This window comes from Apteryx rowi, unplaced genomic scaffold, assembly GCF_003343035.1.
Source record: "Apteryx rowi isolate R43461 unplaced genomic scaffold, aptRow1 scaffold_480, whole genome shotgun sequence".
NCBI lineage: Eukaryota > Metazoa > Chordata > Aves > Apterygiformes > Apterygidae > Apteryx > Apteryx rowi.
In genome coordinates, this window is record NW_020450739.1 from 560124 (window position 1) to 576311 (window position 16188).

The 16188-nt window shown below is 48.3% G+C and overlaps 1 protein-coding gene across 1 annotated transcript in view; it reads right to left on the bottom strand.

Annotated features, from left to right (window-relative positions):
- The window catches only part of SLCO2A1 (solute carrier organic anion transporter family member 2A1), a 41901-nt gene extending 27625 nt beyond the window's left edge, over positions 1–14276 (bottom strand). The window contains exon 1 of the mRNA XM_026078589.1: positions 14181–14276. Coding sequence (XP_025934374.1) covers positions 14181–14276 — 96 coding nt within the window. The remainder of the gene's footprint in view (positions 1–14180) is intronic.
- Positions 14277–16188: the final 1912 nt, after the last annotated feature.

A 16188-nucleotide genomic window follows, 5' to 3' on the forward strand; every position in this document is an offset into this window, starting at 1 on the left:
GTGGCTTCTGTGAGCAGAGTTAGTAAGAAAGGCAGAGATGCATGAGGATTGCTCAGGGGAGCTGATCCCACCCGTCACTGCTGCTGGCACTGTGATGACACAACACACACAGCAGCCTCATCTCTTGGGTGCGGAGAAGCTGGAGGATGGGAGGGGAAGGCAGAAGAGATTTTTTTTGCATGGGAAGAAGCCGAGGTTGGAATGCCACACAAAATAGTCAAAGTAAAGAAAAACAGCCTTTGCTCCAGGACTTCTGCAGCTGGAGTTTGGCTTTTCCAGACATGCTTTAACTGTCCCGAGGTGAGAGCCGTGCCTGATTTAAGACTTCCCCTGCATCCAGTTTTAATTAAAATAACGACTGTCCAAACCTTTATGGCCCTGCAGATAGCTGGGAAAGGGCCTACTTGGCTGGTTGCAGTGCTCCACAAGGGGAACCTCTGCACTGCCTGACCTCAGCACAGAACAAGATACGCTGGCTGTGAAGGGCAGGCTTCCAAGGCTGGAGGAGGCACGGTGCACAACTCTCCCCCTGGCACCACGTGTACCCTAGCAGGCTGTCTTGAGTTTCTCCTGTCTCACTCCTCCCCACACACTGTTCATGCTGATGTGGCCCACCTGCATGTTGCTCTGACCTCCTTGTTTTCCCTCAGGCTTGCTTGACAATAATCCTTCATTTTCTCTGAAATGTTTTTGGATTTTCTGCCCTTGCTCTTTCATTATTACTCTCTGTCTTACAGCAGAGCAAGCAGCCCCAGCTGAGATGCGACACTTGCTGTGAGAGGGACATGCATCCATATGTACCCCGGAACACTCGCTCCCCAGTTAGACAGGGTAGATGGAAGGGAAGCACAGAAATAGAGGGACATTTGCCCAAGGCTTGTGGTAGAGCTAGGAAGAGAAGCCAGATCTCCTGCCCAGTAGTCAAGATCTTCAATCTTTTCTGGCATGCTAGTCTCTCCCAATTTTTACACCTATTTTTCTCATCTGTCACCCACAGGTCCCTACCTCCATTCATCATCTCTCTTTCCCGTTCCTTCCTCAGAAGCCAGAAAAAGCCCTGCTGCCCCTGCACACCTTCCTGAATGGTGTGAGTGGGCTTGGGGAGAACAGCAGGTCACTGCACTTTGTGGAGGCACCCGTGATTGTAAGACCACCCCAAAGCCGCCCACAATCTGCTGGTTCCTGGAAACCAGCATGGCAGCAGTCATTTCCCCCAGCACTGACCTGGTCCCTTCCAGCTGTAGAGAGCACCAGATGTGCTGCATTAGCTCTGCACATGCACTGAGCATCCCCATGACAGGACAGAGCTACTATTATCCATATTTCTTAACACTTAACAAAGAAGATGATTTAAAGAAGAGTAAATGAACTCATTTGAAGGGAAGTTTTGCTGACACAAAACAGGTGTAATGGCACCAAAGGCGAAGGCGTGGTTAGAGGTTAAGGAGTTGGGGACAATCCTACAAATATAAAGCGCTGCTCTTAGCCTATTTCTGACCCTTGTGAGCAGATGCTCCAATCAGATCCCAGAGTATTTTTAGAGCTGCAGGTGAGTTCCAGCTAATGGTGCAATTACAGGCACCTGGGGTGCAGTGCAGAAAGGCTGAAGGCATGCACCCACATGCACATGAACATGCACATGCACACACACACACACACACACACACACACTTGTACAAAATCCCCTCTTAATCATCCTGACATTTCCTTCAGAACGCTTGAGTGATCCTGACTCCAGGCTGTTTATACAAGACACTTGACTCCTTTCCAAGATACACTTTATTTAAAATGGAAGCAAATGCCTGGGGAGAGGTTCCTCACACACACACTGCTCCCCCCGGCCTCACCAACTCTCAGAGACCAGCAGCTTCCAGGGCAATGTTTTTTGTAAGGAAGAAAATCCCACCCTGTTTCATGGAACAGAGGGGTTTGATCCCTCCATGGCCTAGACAACACTTCCCTGCCTCCTCACCTCAGGTTCAAAATGGAGAGAGTTGCTAGATATTCAGACAGTCCAGACCCAGCTCTCCCTTAGAGGAGATGTACTCAACAAATGCTTGTCCGGCAGGGCTGGTGGAGCTCAGCGGGGAGGCAGGCTGGCCTGCAAACAGCTTCCAAGCACAAATAAAGCACTCCCTTGAAGAGGTAGCAAGGCTGAGATCCAACTTACCTATACTAGGGGCCTAAAAGTCCCCAAGGAAGGCTAGGTATGGCCACAGTCGCCTGCACACTCTTGGGGGAACGTATGAGGCCTTGGTTCAGCCCCCTCTGCCACATCAGAAGATCCAGACTCACTCTTTCCTTTTCCCTGAAGTCTGTCCTAGCCCATAGGCAATAAAATCAATGCTCTGGGAGGAGAGAGGAGTCTCCCAACCTCCTGTTGAACCCAGTTCACTATCTAAAAGGCAGACAAGAATTCAGAGGCCAGAGACAGAGGGCAAATCTGTCCTTGGGGTGGCTGCTGCCCTGAGCTTTTGGAATCAGGATGAAGTTGCTGCTCCTGGGGCTGGATCTGTGCCAGGGTGGGCCTAGGGGCAGGATCCACTTGGCTACTGGCCACCAGTGCCATGATTGACTGCCCTGGCTGCGTGTTGTCTGATGGGTAGGCTCCGCTTGACAAGGCAGCATCCTCAGGGTGGCCTCGGTCCTTGGCATCCCCCTGGCATGAGGACGGTCAGATGGGCAGCCCCAGGGCAGATGTGCCTCCACGACCTTGAGTCCTTAGTGTCATGGTGATTTCTCAGCAGGGCCCTAGGAGCAGCCAGTTTTGAACACAGTACCAGTTTCCAGCATGCGTTTGCACTACCCCACAACACATGCTGGGTCACCTAGGCTGTATTGTCTTATCTCATGGCTCTCCCTTTCTATTATTGCTTACGTAAGATAACACATTGTCAACACAGTCACTGGCCTTACTAAACAATTGTTAACTAAAGGTACTCTGAGACTACTTTAAAGAGGCCTATTATGAAAGATGGACTGTTTTGTAAAAGACTTTTTTGGGGGAATGTCCCTTGGTCACCAAAGCAGCCAATAAAATGCTTGGGAAGTCTGGCTAAATGAGAAAAAAAGTGAGGTGCTTGATAATCCCAGCATGCATCTTCTGAAAGTGGGTCAGAGTTGAGGTCATGGCAAGGTAACTGTATGCAAGCTTCTTTTTATTTAGAAGGAATAACTGCCTCCGTGGAGCCTCCAGAAGCCAATAGAAGTTCAGAGGTTTTCTCTAGCTGGGAGCATGGCTCTATTCTGTAGGGATCCAGGGTTTATGAAGAGTATTGCTACATGCAACTACAGGAATTGACATGGCCCCTGCCCGTTCCTATCTACTCCCTGGAGAAGTAAGTGGCTAGTTTGTCACTGTCCTACCACAGCTTCATGCTATGGATACAGCAGTCACGTCTGAAGCCCTCTCTCACACCAGATTTCAGTGCCTTCACCTTGGAAGCCCTACCCCGAGATAGAGAATGCAGAAATCCTGTGGTGCAGCTCATTCTGCTAAAAAAGAGCATTAGCAACACCACAGATCACCCCACAGATCTTGGGGTCTAAATCCACAAAAGGTGCTGGAGAAACACGGCTGTGGAGAGGAAAATGAACTGGCCATGCCCCATAGCAGAACATGAATGAAGCCTGTGCTCTCCTCTTCATCCAAGCACTCATTTGAAAAATGTAGGGACATAACCACAGCCCAGAGACAAGCAGAACAAGCAAACAGGAGAACACACTGGAAAAAAATGGTAAAGAAGCATGTGGGAAAATGAGTGTGAAAGAAAGGGCTTTTTTTACCAGAAGGTTGAATTAACTGGGGAGAAAGAAGATGATAGTGGGACTTTCAAAGCATAGTTACTTGATTTACTTTTTACTGCTTTTAAAATATCTAGGACAGAAGTCCCCCACCCATGGAAACTAATGAACGCAACAGGAGACTGTGGCCTCCCCACAGTCCCACAGAGTAACCAGTCCTATGGGCTCCAGCCTGTGTTATCCCCTCTACCCTACTCTGGTTTTTATGTGCACACATCAGTGCTAATGTAAGTGCCAGAAAGCTTTTCCATGGTAGCACTGCTAACTACGCAGATGGAAAGAGCCAGGGCTTAATTCATTTGATTGACACAAGAGCTGTCTGGGGAGCACTAAAAAGAAGTGAAGATACTTACAGAACCTATCAAACTGTTCTCAGCTAATTGATGACACTGAGTTATGATGTGGCCAAGAACAATTGTTACAGGAAGACACACAATGAATCTGGCAGGAGTAAATATTTGGAAAGGACTAGGAGTAAGGACACTCTGTTAGGTCTTTCTGTCCATACAGTGCTATTAGAGTTGTATTTTGGACTCCAGAGTACCAAATCAAAACTTTTTGAATTCAGTGGAATGTCTCCTCAATGACTTTAGCCCGGACCCCACATATATATACTGGACAGGTCAGACTAAAAGGCTGCAGCTGAGTTTTGGGGAAGTCAGATCATGAATTTGTCCTCATTTAACGGAGATCCCCTCCCTTCTCTCATCTGAAGTGCCCCTAGTCTGTATCTGGGAGAGAAGAGTTCCAGGAATCCCGGCCCAAAGCAGGACGCCCCTGACCTTTACACCTCAAAAGGCTTCTTCCACTTTCAGTCCTCGCCTGACATTGAGTGAGGGGCCTTGAGTTAGATTCAGACAACTCCCTGTGCAGGGAGGTGGAGTGAGGCAAGGATGTAATTTCATTGAGGAGAACATAGGTATGGGCTCAGCAAGACCAGCTGCCCTAGATTTGCTCTTTGGAGGGAATCTCAGAGCACTGCCAGTCTCCAGGAGGCAATGCAATGTAAAGCATTTTCTAATGCCACTAGGAATTTGCTTCTCTGTGCTGAAGTTATGTAAAGACCAAGTCAGCAGTGGCACCAATGCAGATAGTTTCCTAGGGCCGCACATCCTTCACTACCTAAGTCACTACTATGCAACAACCTCAAGCCAGCACACATAGACTGGCATGTTTGCAGTTAAGCAGAGCACACAGTACTCAGCCTTGCATTTGAACTGATGGGAGTGCTCACTGGAAACAGGCCTGCCTCCTGATCACCCCTCTGCACTTCTCAAGGTCATGCATCCAGTCCCTCAGGGGTCAAATGCTGCTAAGGTCCAGCTCTTTCCAGAGATACCATGTTGGTCCTTGCAAAACCATGATGCCTCCCCTGCTTCTGTCCACCTTCAACACATCTGCGTTCAGCTTTCTCCAGCCACAGACCCTGACCTCAGAACTGAACCACTGTAAGAGCTTTATTATCTGGCTGTTTTTTTGCCTGGTTTATTTGAAATTAGCCAATGGATTCAGAAGTTACTTGGGGGACGACAATGGCATTCAAACCCCAGAAGTTACTTGGTAGGGACCACACTGGCATTTGAACCCCACAACCACATGAGTTCTGAGGATAAGCTTAATCCTCTAAAGAATCCTCCATAAATTCAGAACACCAGGATTTTATATTCCTAAATTTCCAAGGAAAAGAGAACATCCCCAAAAGGATAAATACTCAGGAAGAAGACTGGCTGTTTCTTTTAGAGCTTGTGTGTAGTCAATGCTCACTATACTAAGTGACTCTCTTGYGGTAGAATGGCTGAGGTCACACAGTCTCAAAGAAATACATCAGATGGAAATGAAAAGTAAATTAATTTGTGTGGAGAAATCTGTCCTGCCTTGGCATCTCTTTCTTACATGCAGCTGCCGGTTTTTCTATGTCAAAAAGCACCAGGAAAGATAAAAAAAACCCCTGTGTTTCCACAGAGGGAACCAAATAACCTGACACACACAATGTCCCTTAGCACAACACCTTGGAGCCAGGTATGTAGTCCAGTGACAGAAGCTGAGTCCTAAACTTTATTTATATTGCAAAAAATAAACAAATAAAAAGGTTAGGGATTTCTAAAGCATTCTGCTGTCTAAATTATGAGTTGCAATAACGACTGTCTCCTGCCAAATAACCCACACTTTACAACCAGCCATTGTCAAGTGCAAAGACAGTGTTTGTTCTTTCCTCAATCAATGCACACATGTATCCCAATGCTCTTGCAAGGTCCATGTAAGTTTTGCTTTGCTCAGTTGCCCTAAAGGGAGCGCTCCAAGGCACAAATAAAAAAATGTGTTCCTGCTTCACGTGCAAATTTCACAAAGAAAGGAGGCATTTGGTCATGGGGGATTACTGAGACCAGACCTTCAGTGTGTGAGGAGCAAGGGCTGTTACTGCTCCTTCCCACAGTCCTTGCTGTGAAAAATATTTGTGCTTACAAAATATGATGCATATCCTTAAGCAGTCTTCTCTTCTCCTGGCAACCCGACTGAGTGAGCAGGTAGGTTGTGTTACTGGGTCTTTTCTCTTTCAGGGTTTTCCTAAGGTTTTTCCCCTTTGTGGTGTGTCAGGACCTGATCATGATTTCCTTGAAGGTAGCTTCAGATTCCCTTTGTCTTTCTTGACCCACAGATGAACGTAAACACTCCTCTCACACACCCACAGCCCTGGCCATACCTTGTGCTCCCTATCAGCGACACTCCTCTCCCATTTTGCTTGTGATAATCTTATCTACGCTGACCACTCCTTGGTTGTGTTTGGGCACTGAACCACCTCGCCCCTCATAAAATTAACTTGTTTCATTTCTCCTAGACCTTGATCCCACTAAACTTTCCAGCCTGTTTTACTCTCCGGATCTTCCCCATCTTCTTCCTTATCCTGCTGTAGATGTTACTGATGAAGGCCAGGAAGTTCTTCCCTTTTATAATCAAAACCAGATCTAAATGCCCCTTGCTGTATTCACACCAGTTTCAGAGCCATCAAAACCCAGCCTGTGCTTTCTAATGCCCACACTCTTACACCATGAATGCTGGAAGACTCCAGTCCCAATGGATATTTCTTCCAGTGCCAACCCACTTGTCTCTTGTTCTAAGAGCCCTGCCTGCTTTGTTGCTTCATCCAACTCACCATCACTCCTTGCCTTTCCCAGGCAGGTACTGGATGTATCCTTTGTTCTTATTTAAGAACAAAGGCTCTAATCCACAATGACTGCCTCCTCGTAATGCTTCCCTCTCCAAAACTAAAGTTGTACTCTCTTCTGACCAAATGTCAATGACTGTATGGATCTCCTATTCTTGCTAACTCTTCAACAGCTAAATAAAGGCAGTACAAGTGCAGTTCATGATCTTTTTCATCGGGTGTGAGACTCCAGGCTTCTGAAATACACTCCTCTCAGCAAATTTCTTTAGTCCTTTTAAAGTAAAGGACAAAACTTGCCTTGATGCTGTTGGGACCTTAGACTCCAAGGCAAGGTTCCCATTTCTCCCACAGAAGACATCCTGTTGCACACTGTCTTCCCAGAGAGGAGAGAGCAAGCACACAGAAGATGCTGGCTGTGTTGTGCTTTGCACAACTGGCTGCAGTCCAGATACTGCAAATCTCAGCTTGCAGTATCTGGATCTAAGGGCTTGCAGAGCACAGAGTGAGGTGTGAGACCCTCCCTGGAGTTCAGTGCCCAGCTCTCTGTCTTCCTTCAAAACCCCAGCCAAGGCACTACACTGCACAGGGACAAGCAGGCATCCCTCCACAGAGGCAGGAATGCAAAGGAGAAGAGGGGGCATCTGGTTTCAAGCAGTGGTGTTGCTTTTGGTGCAAAAAAGTGCTGAGCATGAACAAGGATGGTGGGACATGATACAAACTGCAGCATCATGCAGGAACCATCATTTGCAGATGGGCCTCAACAAGCAGTTCTGATTTGAGAGGTCCAGCCATTCTTGCAGAATGAATGCTACAAGGCTGTGTGGAGGAGACCGAGAGGATCTGCTGTCTGGACCATGCAAGTCCTTCCGCTTGAAATCCACTCAGGTAAGCAAGCAAAGGGCAGCCCTGCTTCCACTCTCCTCTCCCAGCCAGTGCTCTCTTCCATGCTGTAACAATGCCTGAAGATGTTTTAAACCCTTACCACACATCTGAGAGCCCACAGTCTCCTCCTGATCTTCCTATCCCCTCTCCTCTATACTCCCATATTGCCCCTCTACTTGCCCCTTATCTAGTAGCTTTATGCTGAGGCTGCACTGCCAGATGTACGGTTAATGACCTATGTTTTCACAGTGTGTCTTAAACCAAAGATCTGAAGCTTCCCTTGCAAATAATTTGCCCTCTATGACACCATCATTCCTTCTTCATTACCTTTTCTAGCTTGAAAGCCCTCTTTCCTGTGGACTCACAATCATTTTGGTGCAAATCTGGAGGCTGAATGTGCCTTTTCCTTGCACATCTCATATACATCCAGATATGCTTGTGTCTGTGTCATTTGCATCTATCTCATGGTGCCCTCGCCCTGGCAGGAACCCAGCTGCTTTGTTTCAGTCTCTTCCTCAGTCCCTTCAGCTACCTGCGTTTGGCTTTGCTGGTTCTCCAGGAGACACCACATGCACAACAATGCTGAATCCCTTTGTGCAGATCAGAAAAGAATCACTTCAGCAGTGCCCTGTTGAGGCAGCTTGCTGTCTTGAGCTTCTTTATAGCATCCAGTTTAAATCTGCCCCCAGGCTTTTGAATCTCCCCCTGGACTTACTCCAGCTGACATACCTGACATTTTTCCCCTCTCTTCTTCTCCAGCCTCCTTTTACACATCAGGTGGTCTCACTGGGCTGGAATAACAGGGTAAAAGTCTCCTCCCATCTGTTCTCCCAACCATTTCACTCTGCTCCTCTGCACTCTTGAGCTAGCTGTCTTCCAGATGAAGACAGTCCAGCTAAGCTAAGCAACATGAAATTTACAAAGCTCTCTCTTGCATGTTTCTGGGGATACAGAACAAGCCATTAGCTATCAATTAAAATAGCACAAAACCATGAAAGAGACAATAAATGCAAAGATGCCAAAACATTAGACACGGGGCTTAGGCATTGGGAATAGAGAACGCCATTGAAATAATCTTTGTTCAGTGGCTGTGGAGTTACCAAGATGCTGCAGGCTTCTCATATGGGATAGTGCTCAGCAGCAACTTCCCAGACATCTGTTCATGGCTGATTGCCTTGCTGCACTCTGCTTCCTCTCTCCAAGGTGACTCCTAGAATGGTTCAGGCAGCCCCAGCATATCTGAAAGTGCACTCAAAAAATAAGCACAACAACCAGGTTTATGCAAGTTCTGAGATATGGCACAGACAGAAAACATGCCATAGGCTGAGTCAGGTGGAGCTGATCTCCTGACTCCCTCAAATAACAATTAGATAGTGTTTTAGTGCTATTCAGTTTAACTGCAATATGTTAGCTACAGTCATTAATATCCACATATGACATGGAGTAATTTCTACAGCAGCAACAAGGAACTGTCACCAACTACGTTACCGCAGAGTACAGAGATCAGCTGTAAATGCCTGTTTGTGTCAGAGCATTGGTATGAGCCAGCAGTAATCTGGCAGCAGTTACATCTAAAGCATCATTTGCTCCTAGAGCAYTTGTTTCTGCACTGGTCCTTCCACATCTCCAGCTACTTCCAGACCCAGCCATCAACAGGGTTACCAGCCCTATCCTGCTCTTCAAATACTTGCATATAGGCCATAATGTGGATCATGTGGGGGGAGCAGTACATGAGACCTGGCCAGGACATCCCCTGGCACAATCATGCTTCTGACCCCCCAGCGCCAGCTCTAACTGGGCTGGTGCCAAACAGCACCAAAGTCCTTCACACTTCAGAGAACTGGGAAATGGTGAAGGAAAGCTGGGGTCCCCTTCACAGGAGATGGCACAGGGAACATGGAGGAGCAAGGCAGTCTACAGGGAAAAATCAGTTGTTATTTTCAGTCTCTGCCCTGCAAAAGGCACCTTGAAAATGATGCTGGCATGTGAGCACTGCCTCATAGAATAAATCTGAGCTTCGTTATTAGGACTTGGAACACGCTGCAACTTAGAGATTTCGTTGTGTTGGAAGTACTGCCCCAGTCAGGAACAGCCATTGCTTATGTGAGGATGCTATGTCTAATTAATTCAAACTCATATATAGTAACTGTATCTGTGTGGGCAGATGCTAGCAGTTTCCCACACAACTAGGTGCTAGATGAAAACTTTATATAATATGTTATTTGTAGCACCAAGGACTTCTCATACAAATAAGAGGTGTAATGCCAGATAAATTGAGAAGTTTACTGTACACCTTGCCCTTTGGGTTAGCAATGGCCTATTCATGACAGAATGACTTTCCAGCATGTCCTTTTTCTGCCACTTCTTTGGGCTGAGAATATTAACAACTGCTGACAGGCTGCCACTTTTCAACCTTAAAAAAATTTTTTTTATATATATATATATTTTTTTAACACAAACTGCAGCACAGGAAGAGTAAACAGGTCATGAAGGGACGGGGGGGTATGTCATCTCCTGTCACTTTAGCGTTGTAAGTGCCCTCTGTTTAGTATACATTGGCTTTTAAGAGCAAGAACCTCTCTCTACTGGAGGGATGACCTGATTCCCCATCATCCCAGATGATACAGATCATCAGTCTGATGCTGATAAGAGCATGTTTCAATAGACCCTAACACAGTTCCTTAATGTGTTTGTGTGGTGCCAGCACTGGAATGAGCTAAACCAAGGGCTGTTCCCGGTGGTACTGACAGTCCATCCTAGGCAATCCTTCCACTTGCTCTGCCTGGGTAAATGTGCTCAGGCAGCTTGAGAAGAGGCAGCTGGTGACTCCTCATCCCTCTGGAGCATGTGGCACTTGGCCATCGCTCCATCAGTGGTGTCAGACAAAGCCATCACCAGAGGTCAGCTCAGAACATGGGTCCACGGTACATGGAGGAGCCAGTTTTTGTTCCTACCCTATCTACAGGTGCTAAATCTGCTGCCCTCCCTTACTTTTGTCCTCTCCCATCAGCTGGACCAATTTGACTGTGGTCAAATGAACCTGCAGAGATGAAATGATGCATCTAAAACAAAAATGCTCCTTTTAACTTTCTCTTTTTCCACACCTGTCAGCACACAGCCACAGAACAACTGTATTTGCACCACCTGGGGCAGGAGAAAAGAGGAGCAGGAGGTGGGAATCTCCTACATCCCACTCCCTGCTCATGGGATCACAGTCTGGAAGTGTCCCTGAGCACTATTGTAACATCCTTTAGCAGGATAATGGATGCTACAGCATCTCTCACCTAAAACACCTCTTAGGAGCCTCCCAAACAATGTCAGCTCTGTGTGCCTTGTTCCCCATGACCACTTTGGCCTGTCAAGAGCTGCTCAGCTGATGCGTGAGATATGCAAACATAAAAACAAGTGCAGGAGAGGAGAGAGCAAACTCGCACCTTCCCTGCCAGACCCTGCTGCTTTGGCCCCAGCTCTTCTCACTTCCCCGGAGTTTGGTGTTCTGCTTCATCTGAGGGCATGAAAACAGCCTGTTGCCTGCTATTGATTCAGTTTGTGGAGTTCCAGGGTCTTTTCTCACTTTGAAAATAAGGCCCAAGATCTCTAGCTGTCACTAGACACTGGGAGATTTAAGCTAGAACTTATGGACTCAGCACAACCTGACCATGCGGGCAGCGGACGGCTGGCTAGGCACCTTAAGGCATCAGCAAGAGCTCCTGCATCTTCTCTGTGTTGTCTGCAGTGCGGCAAGGCAGAGGCAGCTGGTAGGTGATGCCTAGGCCTCCCTGCAGCTCAGTCCTCACCTGGGGTGGCCAACGGCTTTTGGGAGCCTGGATGCAAAGTGGCAGTCCTGTGTCATCCATGATCAGCCAGATGTCACAGAAAACTAGGAGGTCCTGGACACAGCCACTGACCAAATGATGCTCACATCCTTAGGCCTGTGTGGTGTTGAATGTATAGCCTGAACACTATGGCAATGTGGATGACTAGAGAAGGCAGAAAAGGGTTAACATCCATTTCTACTTTAAAGTTTTACAGCCTTAAAAAGGCATTGAGGTCAACAACGTTCTTATAATCCCAGGATATTTTTGCATGCTCCTCTCTAAGTGCACAGCTAAAAGGAGCTGTATGTATTTCCAGAAAAGAATACTTACTGTGAAGATTCTGTTTTCAGGTAACCCTACTCACTTTGATCCATGGTCACTCCAGATGCAGTGCAAAGGCAGTTTGTGCCGTCATTTGATCCTCCACTGGAGGCAGGAGTCAGGTCTTAGAGCCCATCCACCCCACAAAAGTTTGTCAGAGTAGCCCAGAGGCAGCTCTTGATTACCCAAGGTGCCAAGATCTCAAGTTTTTCCTCCTAGAATTTGCAGCCAAAAAGGGTCATCACATCACCTGCTAGGACAACTCAACCCAGGCAATGGGGAACTGCAGGGGCATAGTGTTGGAAGGGCCAATCTGAGCCATCAGCACCAGCTATGAAATCAGTCCCGGGAGCCCCCAGATTTTCACTCGCTGGCCCCAGTGAACCTGAAGCACTGCTGCTTACTACACCTCACTGCTCACTGCTTGAGGAGCCCTCAGCTCAGGGCTTGCCTGGTCAGAGCAGCACCAAGACAGCCCCATGCAGATGAAAGAGCAGAGCTACCACTCTCCCCGTGCTGCTTGGGGCTGGCACCCAGGTGACAGTGCAGAATTGGGCCCCACAATTCAGTGAAACTTTTGCTCCCTGGAGACCAACAAATAACCATGACAGCCTGAGGAGGTGAGGGGGGGAGTGCTCTCCTTCACGCAGGGCAAGGAAAGAATGATTGCAGATAAAATTTGCCTTTCAGGAAAGAAAAATCCATCCCAGACCATGACATCATGTTCACGGCAGCATGCTTATAACCTGAGATTTGCTAGCACCTTCTCAGTTTACGACGAAAGTGTTGACAAATCCTTCCTTGCAGTGCTGCTATCAGTCCATAAACGCATGCTAGTATTATATAACACTAGTGGGAAATCACACCCAGGCCTGTGGCATGACCTGCAGTGCCAGCTCAAGGAAAGGCAGGTGGGTCCTGCTGGCTGTTCCCCTGCCTGCCTTCTGTGTGGGCTGTCACTCAGGACACACGTGGCATCTCATAGGGCAGCGACCTCAGGGTCCCACTCCACTCATGGTCCACTCTCATCCTTAACCCCTCTGAGGGACCCATCAGTGTGACGGCCTCTCTTGGGCACCCTGACCAGCTCTACGCCCCCAGTAGCACCCAGGACACTGGCTTCCATTAGCGCTGAGCACACAGACAAGTGCTGCAGGGAGCTGTCGCTCCCCAAAAGACCTAGTTTAGGTGTCAGCTTGAGAAGATGCTGCCAAGTGAAGCACAAAAATCTCCCTGGGAAAATTCTGATGAGCTGAATGAACACAGACAGTCTTTCAGGGGCTGGAAACCAGCACATGCAGCAATATTTATGCCTGTCCAGAAATAGGCCAAACAGTGCTGTAAGGGAAAAAAAAAAGTGGTGTGTGTGTGTGTGTGTGTGTGTGTGTGTGTGTGTGTGTGTGTGTGGGAGGGTTTAAAGCCTGATAGTTAGCATGATTTAAAATGCTAGAGGTGGACAGGACGGCTGGTGTTTTATCATGCAGGCAGTGAGCTCAGAGTCCGATTGAAGCTCACGCTAGGGACTAGCTTTAAAATGCCAGTTCTGGCCTTCTTAAGCAGGGGCAGGTTAATAACTTGGCAGTGACTGTAAGAAATCAAACTTTCACTGGCTGAGAAGCATCTCAGACTTTGTCCCTGTCAGTCTCAAAAATACTCTTCTCCTTGCTGAGATTTTTAAAGCAAATCAATATTATTTTAAGGCAGTGTTTTCTTTTCACACCAGGATGTGGTTAATCATTCCCTAAGCAACAGCACACTATGTACTGGACACTGTGGGCAAGCACCACAACAAGTGTAGAGCAGCATAGCCGCTTGAGTTGAGGAGCTAGTTGTATGTGCTCGTGCCTCTTCCAAGAGGCATAACACACACACATGCACATGCACACTGAGCGCAGAGCGTATGTTCCACCGTGAATGGTACCATGCCAATACCAGACAAGCCCCCCAGTGCCCTGTCAAGCTCTTGTGTGAGCCAGCCGGATAGATCTCAGTAGCGTGATTCCGGACTTTGTGCTGCCTGAGGATTTGAGTTTCAAATTCTGCATCTTAGCAAACACCCTTAATTTTACTAGTGGTTCTTAATGGGGATGTGTAGACCCAAGTGCTGGGGTAAGGGTCTTTCACTGTGCAAATGTGCTCCTCCCTCCCAAGCCAGGAAAGTAGTACATCTCCATGGAAGTGCTGCTCCTTACCTTAATATTGCAGAAGATGTTTCGATAACAGAGGCTGGAGTTTTTGGGGCCACTGCCGTTGACCGCGGACTTGCTGGCTTCGGGCTGAACTCCCATCATGTGAAGGTGACCACTGCAGGAGGCAAGGACACGGGTAGTTAGCTTCCCAGCAGATCCAAAGTGCCCTGAGGATCTGGGTTGCTTGCAGGCTCCTGAGAAAGCAAGCGCTCTCTAAAGCCTTTCCTCTCTTTCCTTTCCCTCCGCCGGGATCTTGTACAGTCAGAACTGAAAACTGTCCAAGTCTGTGAGTGAGGGAGCATGAGCGCAAAGTTTTTATAAGTCTGGTCTCTGAGCGATGATGAAACTGTTTCTCCTCCCTCTTTTCCTTTGTGTGTAGAGGGAACTTTAAAGCCGCAGGAAATGTAAGTGAGCTTGCACCAAGCCTCTGAGCAGGTGTGAGTAAGGATCCATCAAACCCCTTCCATTCCTGGGACATTTTGTCATTTTCTGCCTTCCCCGCCACCTCCCAGCCCTGCGGAGCTGGGAAGCACAGCAGCAGCTGCGCCCACTGTGAGAGTGCCTGCCCGCCCGCCTGAGAGAGGAGAGAGAGAGATTTATAGCCCCCTTCATGCTGCTTGCCCTCCGCAGCAGCTCCCGTCCTCAGGAAGCCTTTATCCAAGTCCGAGACTCCAGGAAGCCTGCGTGGGACGTTGCTGCTGCCAGGCGATTTTAATTCAGGTCTCCCGAAGGGGAAAGATGAAGGGGATGCACGCTTAAGCAAACTTAGAGACTGTGAGAGGGAGGGAAATCAGACAGCAAAAGGATGAAATTACTCCCTCAGGCAAGGGGGTTACATGGAACAAACTTCTGCTTTTTGCTTCTTTCCTCTCATGGAAAAACTACATTTGTGAAAAGCTCCCAGACACTGTTTTTACTGAGATCTCACTGCAGTTTTGTTTGTGCAAAGAACTGATTTATTTTGCAGGCTCCTCACAGGGAGAGAAAATGACAGAGGGAGAGGGCAGGTTATTCTCAGCTGAGGGGGAGCCGGCTTAAAATATTTTGTCAAAATTATTGACTTTCCACTGTGCAAAGCAGGGGAAGGTGCGAACGGCTGATGGGAGGACCCTGTAGGAAACAGTCAAGTCCACCTTGGGGTGCCCTGAGCCTGAAGGAACCAAACGTCATACCCCTGAATTGTGTCCTTGCAGGGGTCATGCCACCTTGAGTAAGTACAAATTACTTGATGATGATGGTAAGGATGCTGGCAAGCCCTTAAATATGCCACAGGGATAATGGGACATGCAGGCAGGGAGCAGGGGACACACAAAATTCTTTAAGCCCAGTTTCAGCGGTGTAAGTATGTGGTGCAAAATTGCTTTCTCTGTACAGTCACTTGGTGCTGGAGCTGCAGCAGCACAAGTCTGAACCGAGACAGAGGGGAGGCTGCCCTGGGCAAGAAAGCTACCAGTGCACGTGCAGGAATGGGCAAGGAAGGGGCTGCAAAGGGAACCTGCCTACTCAAACCCCTCTCTACAAACACATGGAGTCCTAGAGAAATCAGAGAGGTGGCTGAATGGGAGTGTCCCACCACTTCTCCTGCATGGGCACAAGCACCACCCTGGCTGGTCCTGTCGGCAGGATGGTGGGCTGAGGCAGCCCCAGGCAGTGGAGGGCAGCTGTGCCTGCAAGCAGACCCCATGGTGGGCACCCACTCTGCCATCTCCCACCGCCGACACCCTGGTCCTGCCTGAGCACCTGCTGGGGCCTCTCGCCACGAGAGGGTGTGCTGTGCCCGCGGGAGAGCCCCGCGCACTGGGGACTGAACCTCATGCCAGGACCAGCACAGATGCTCACTTCCCCTCTGGCTGTGGTCAACCCTTTCATTTGTCTCCTCTCTTGATAGACGTGCCCCCAGGTTAGTCTCTTCAGGCTTTGGCCCTCATTTGAACGGCTGCCGAGCTTGAAAATGGTGCAGAAACTAATTTTGCTAAGGTAAAAAGAGCTGCTTTGGGATATCAGCTTCTTG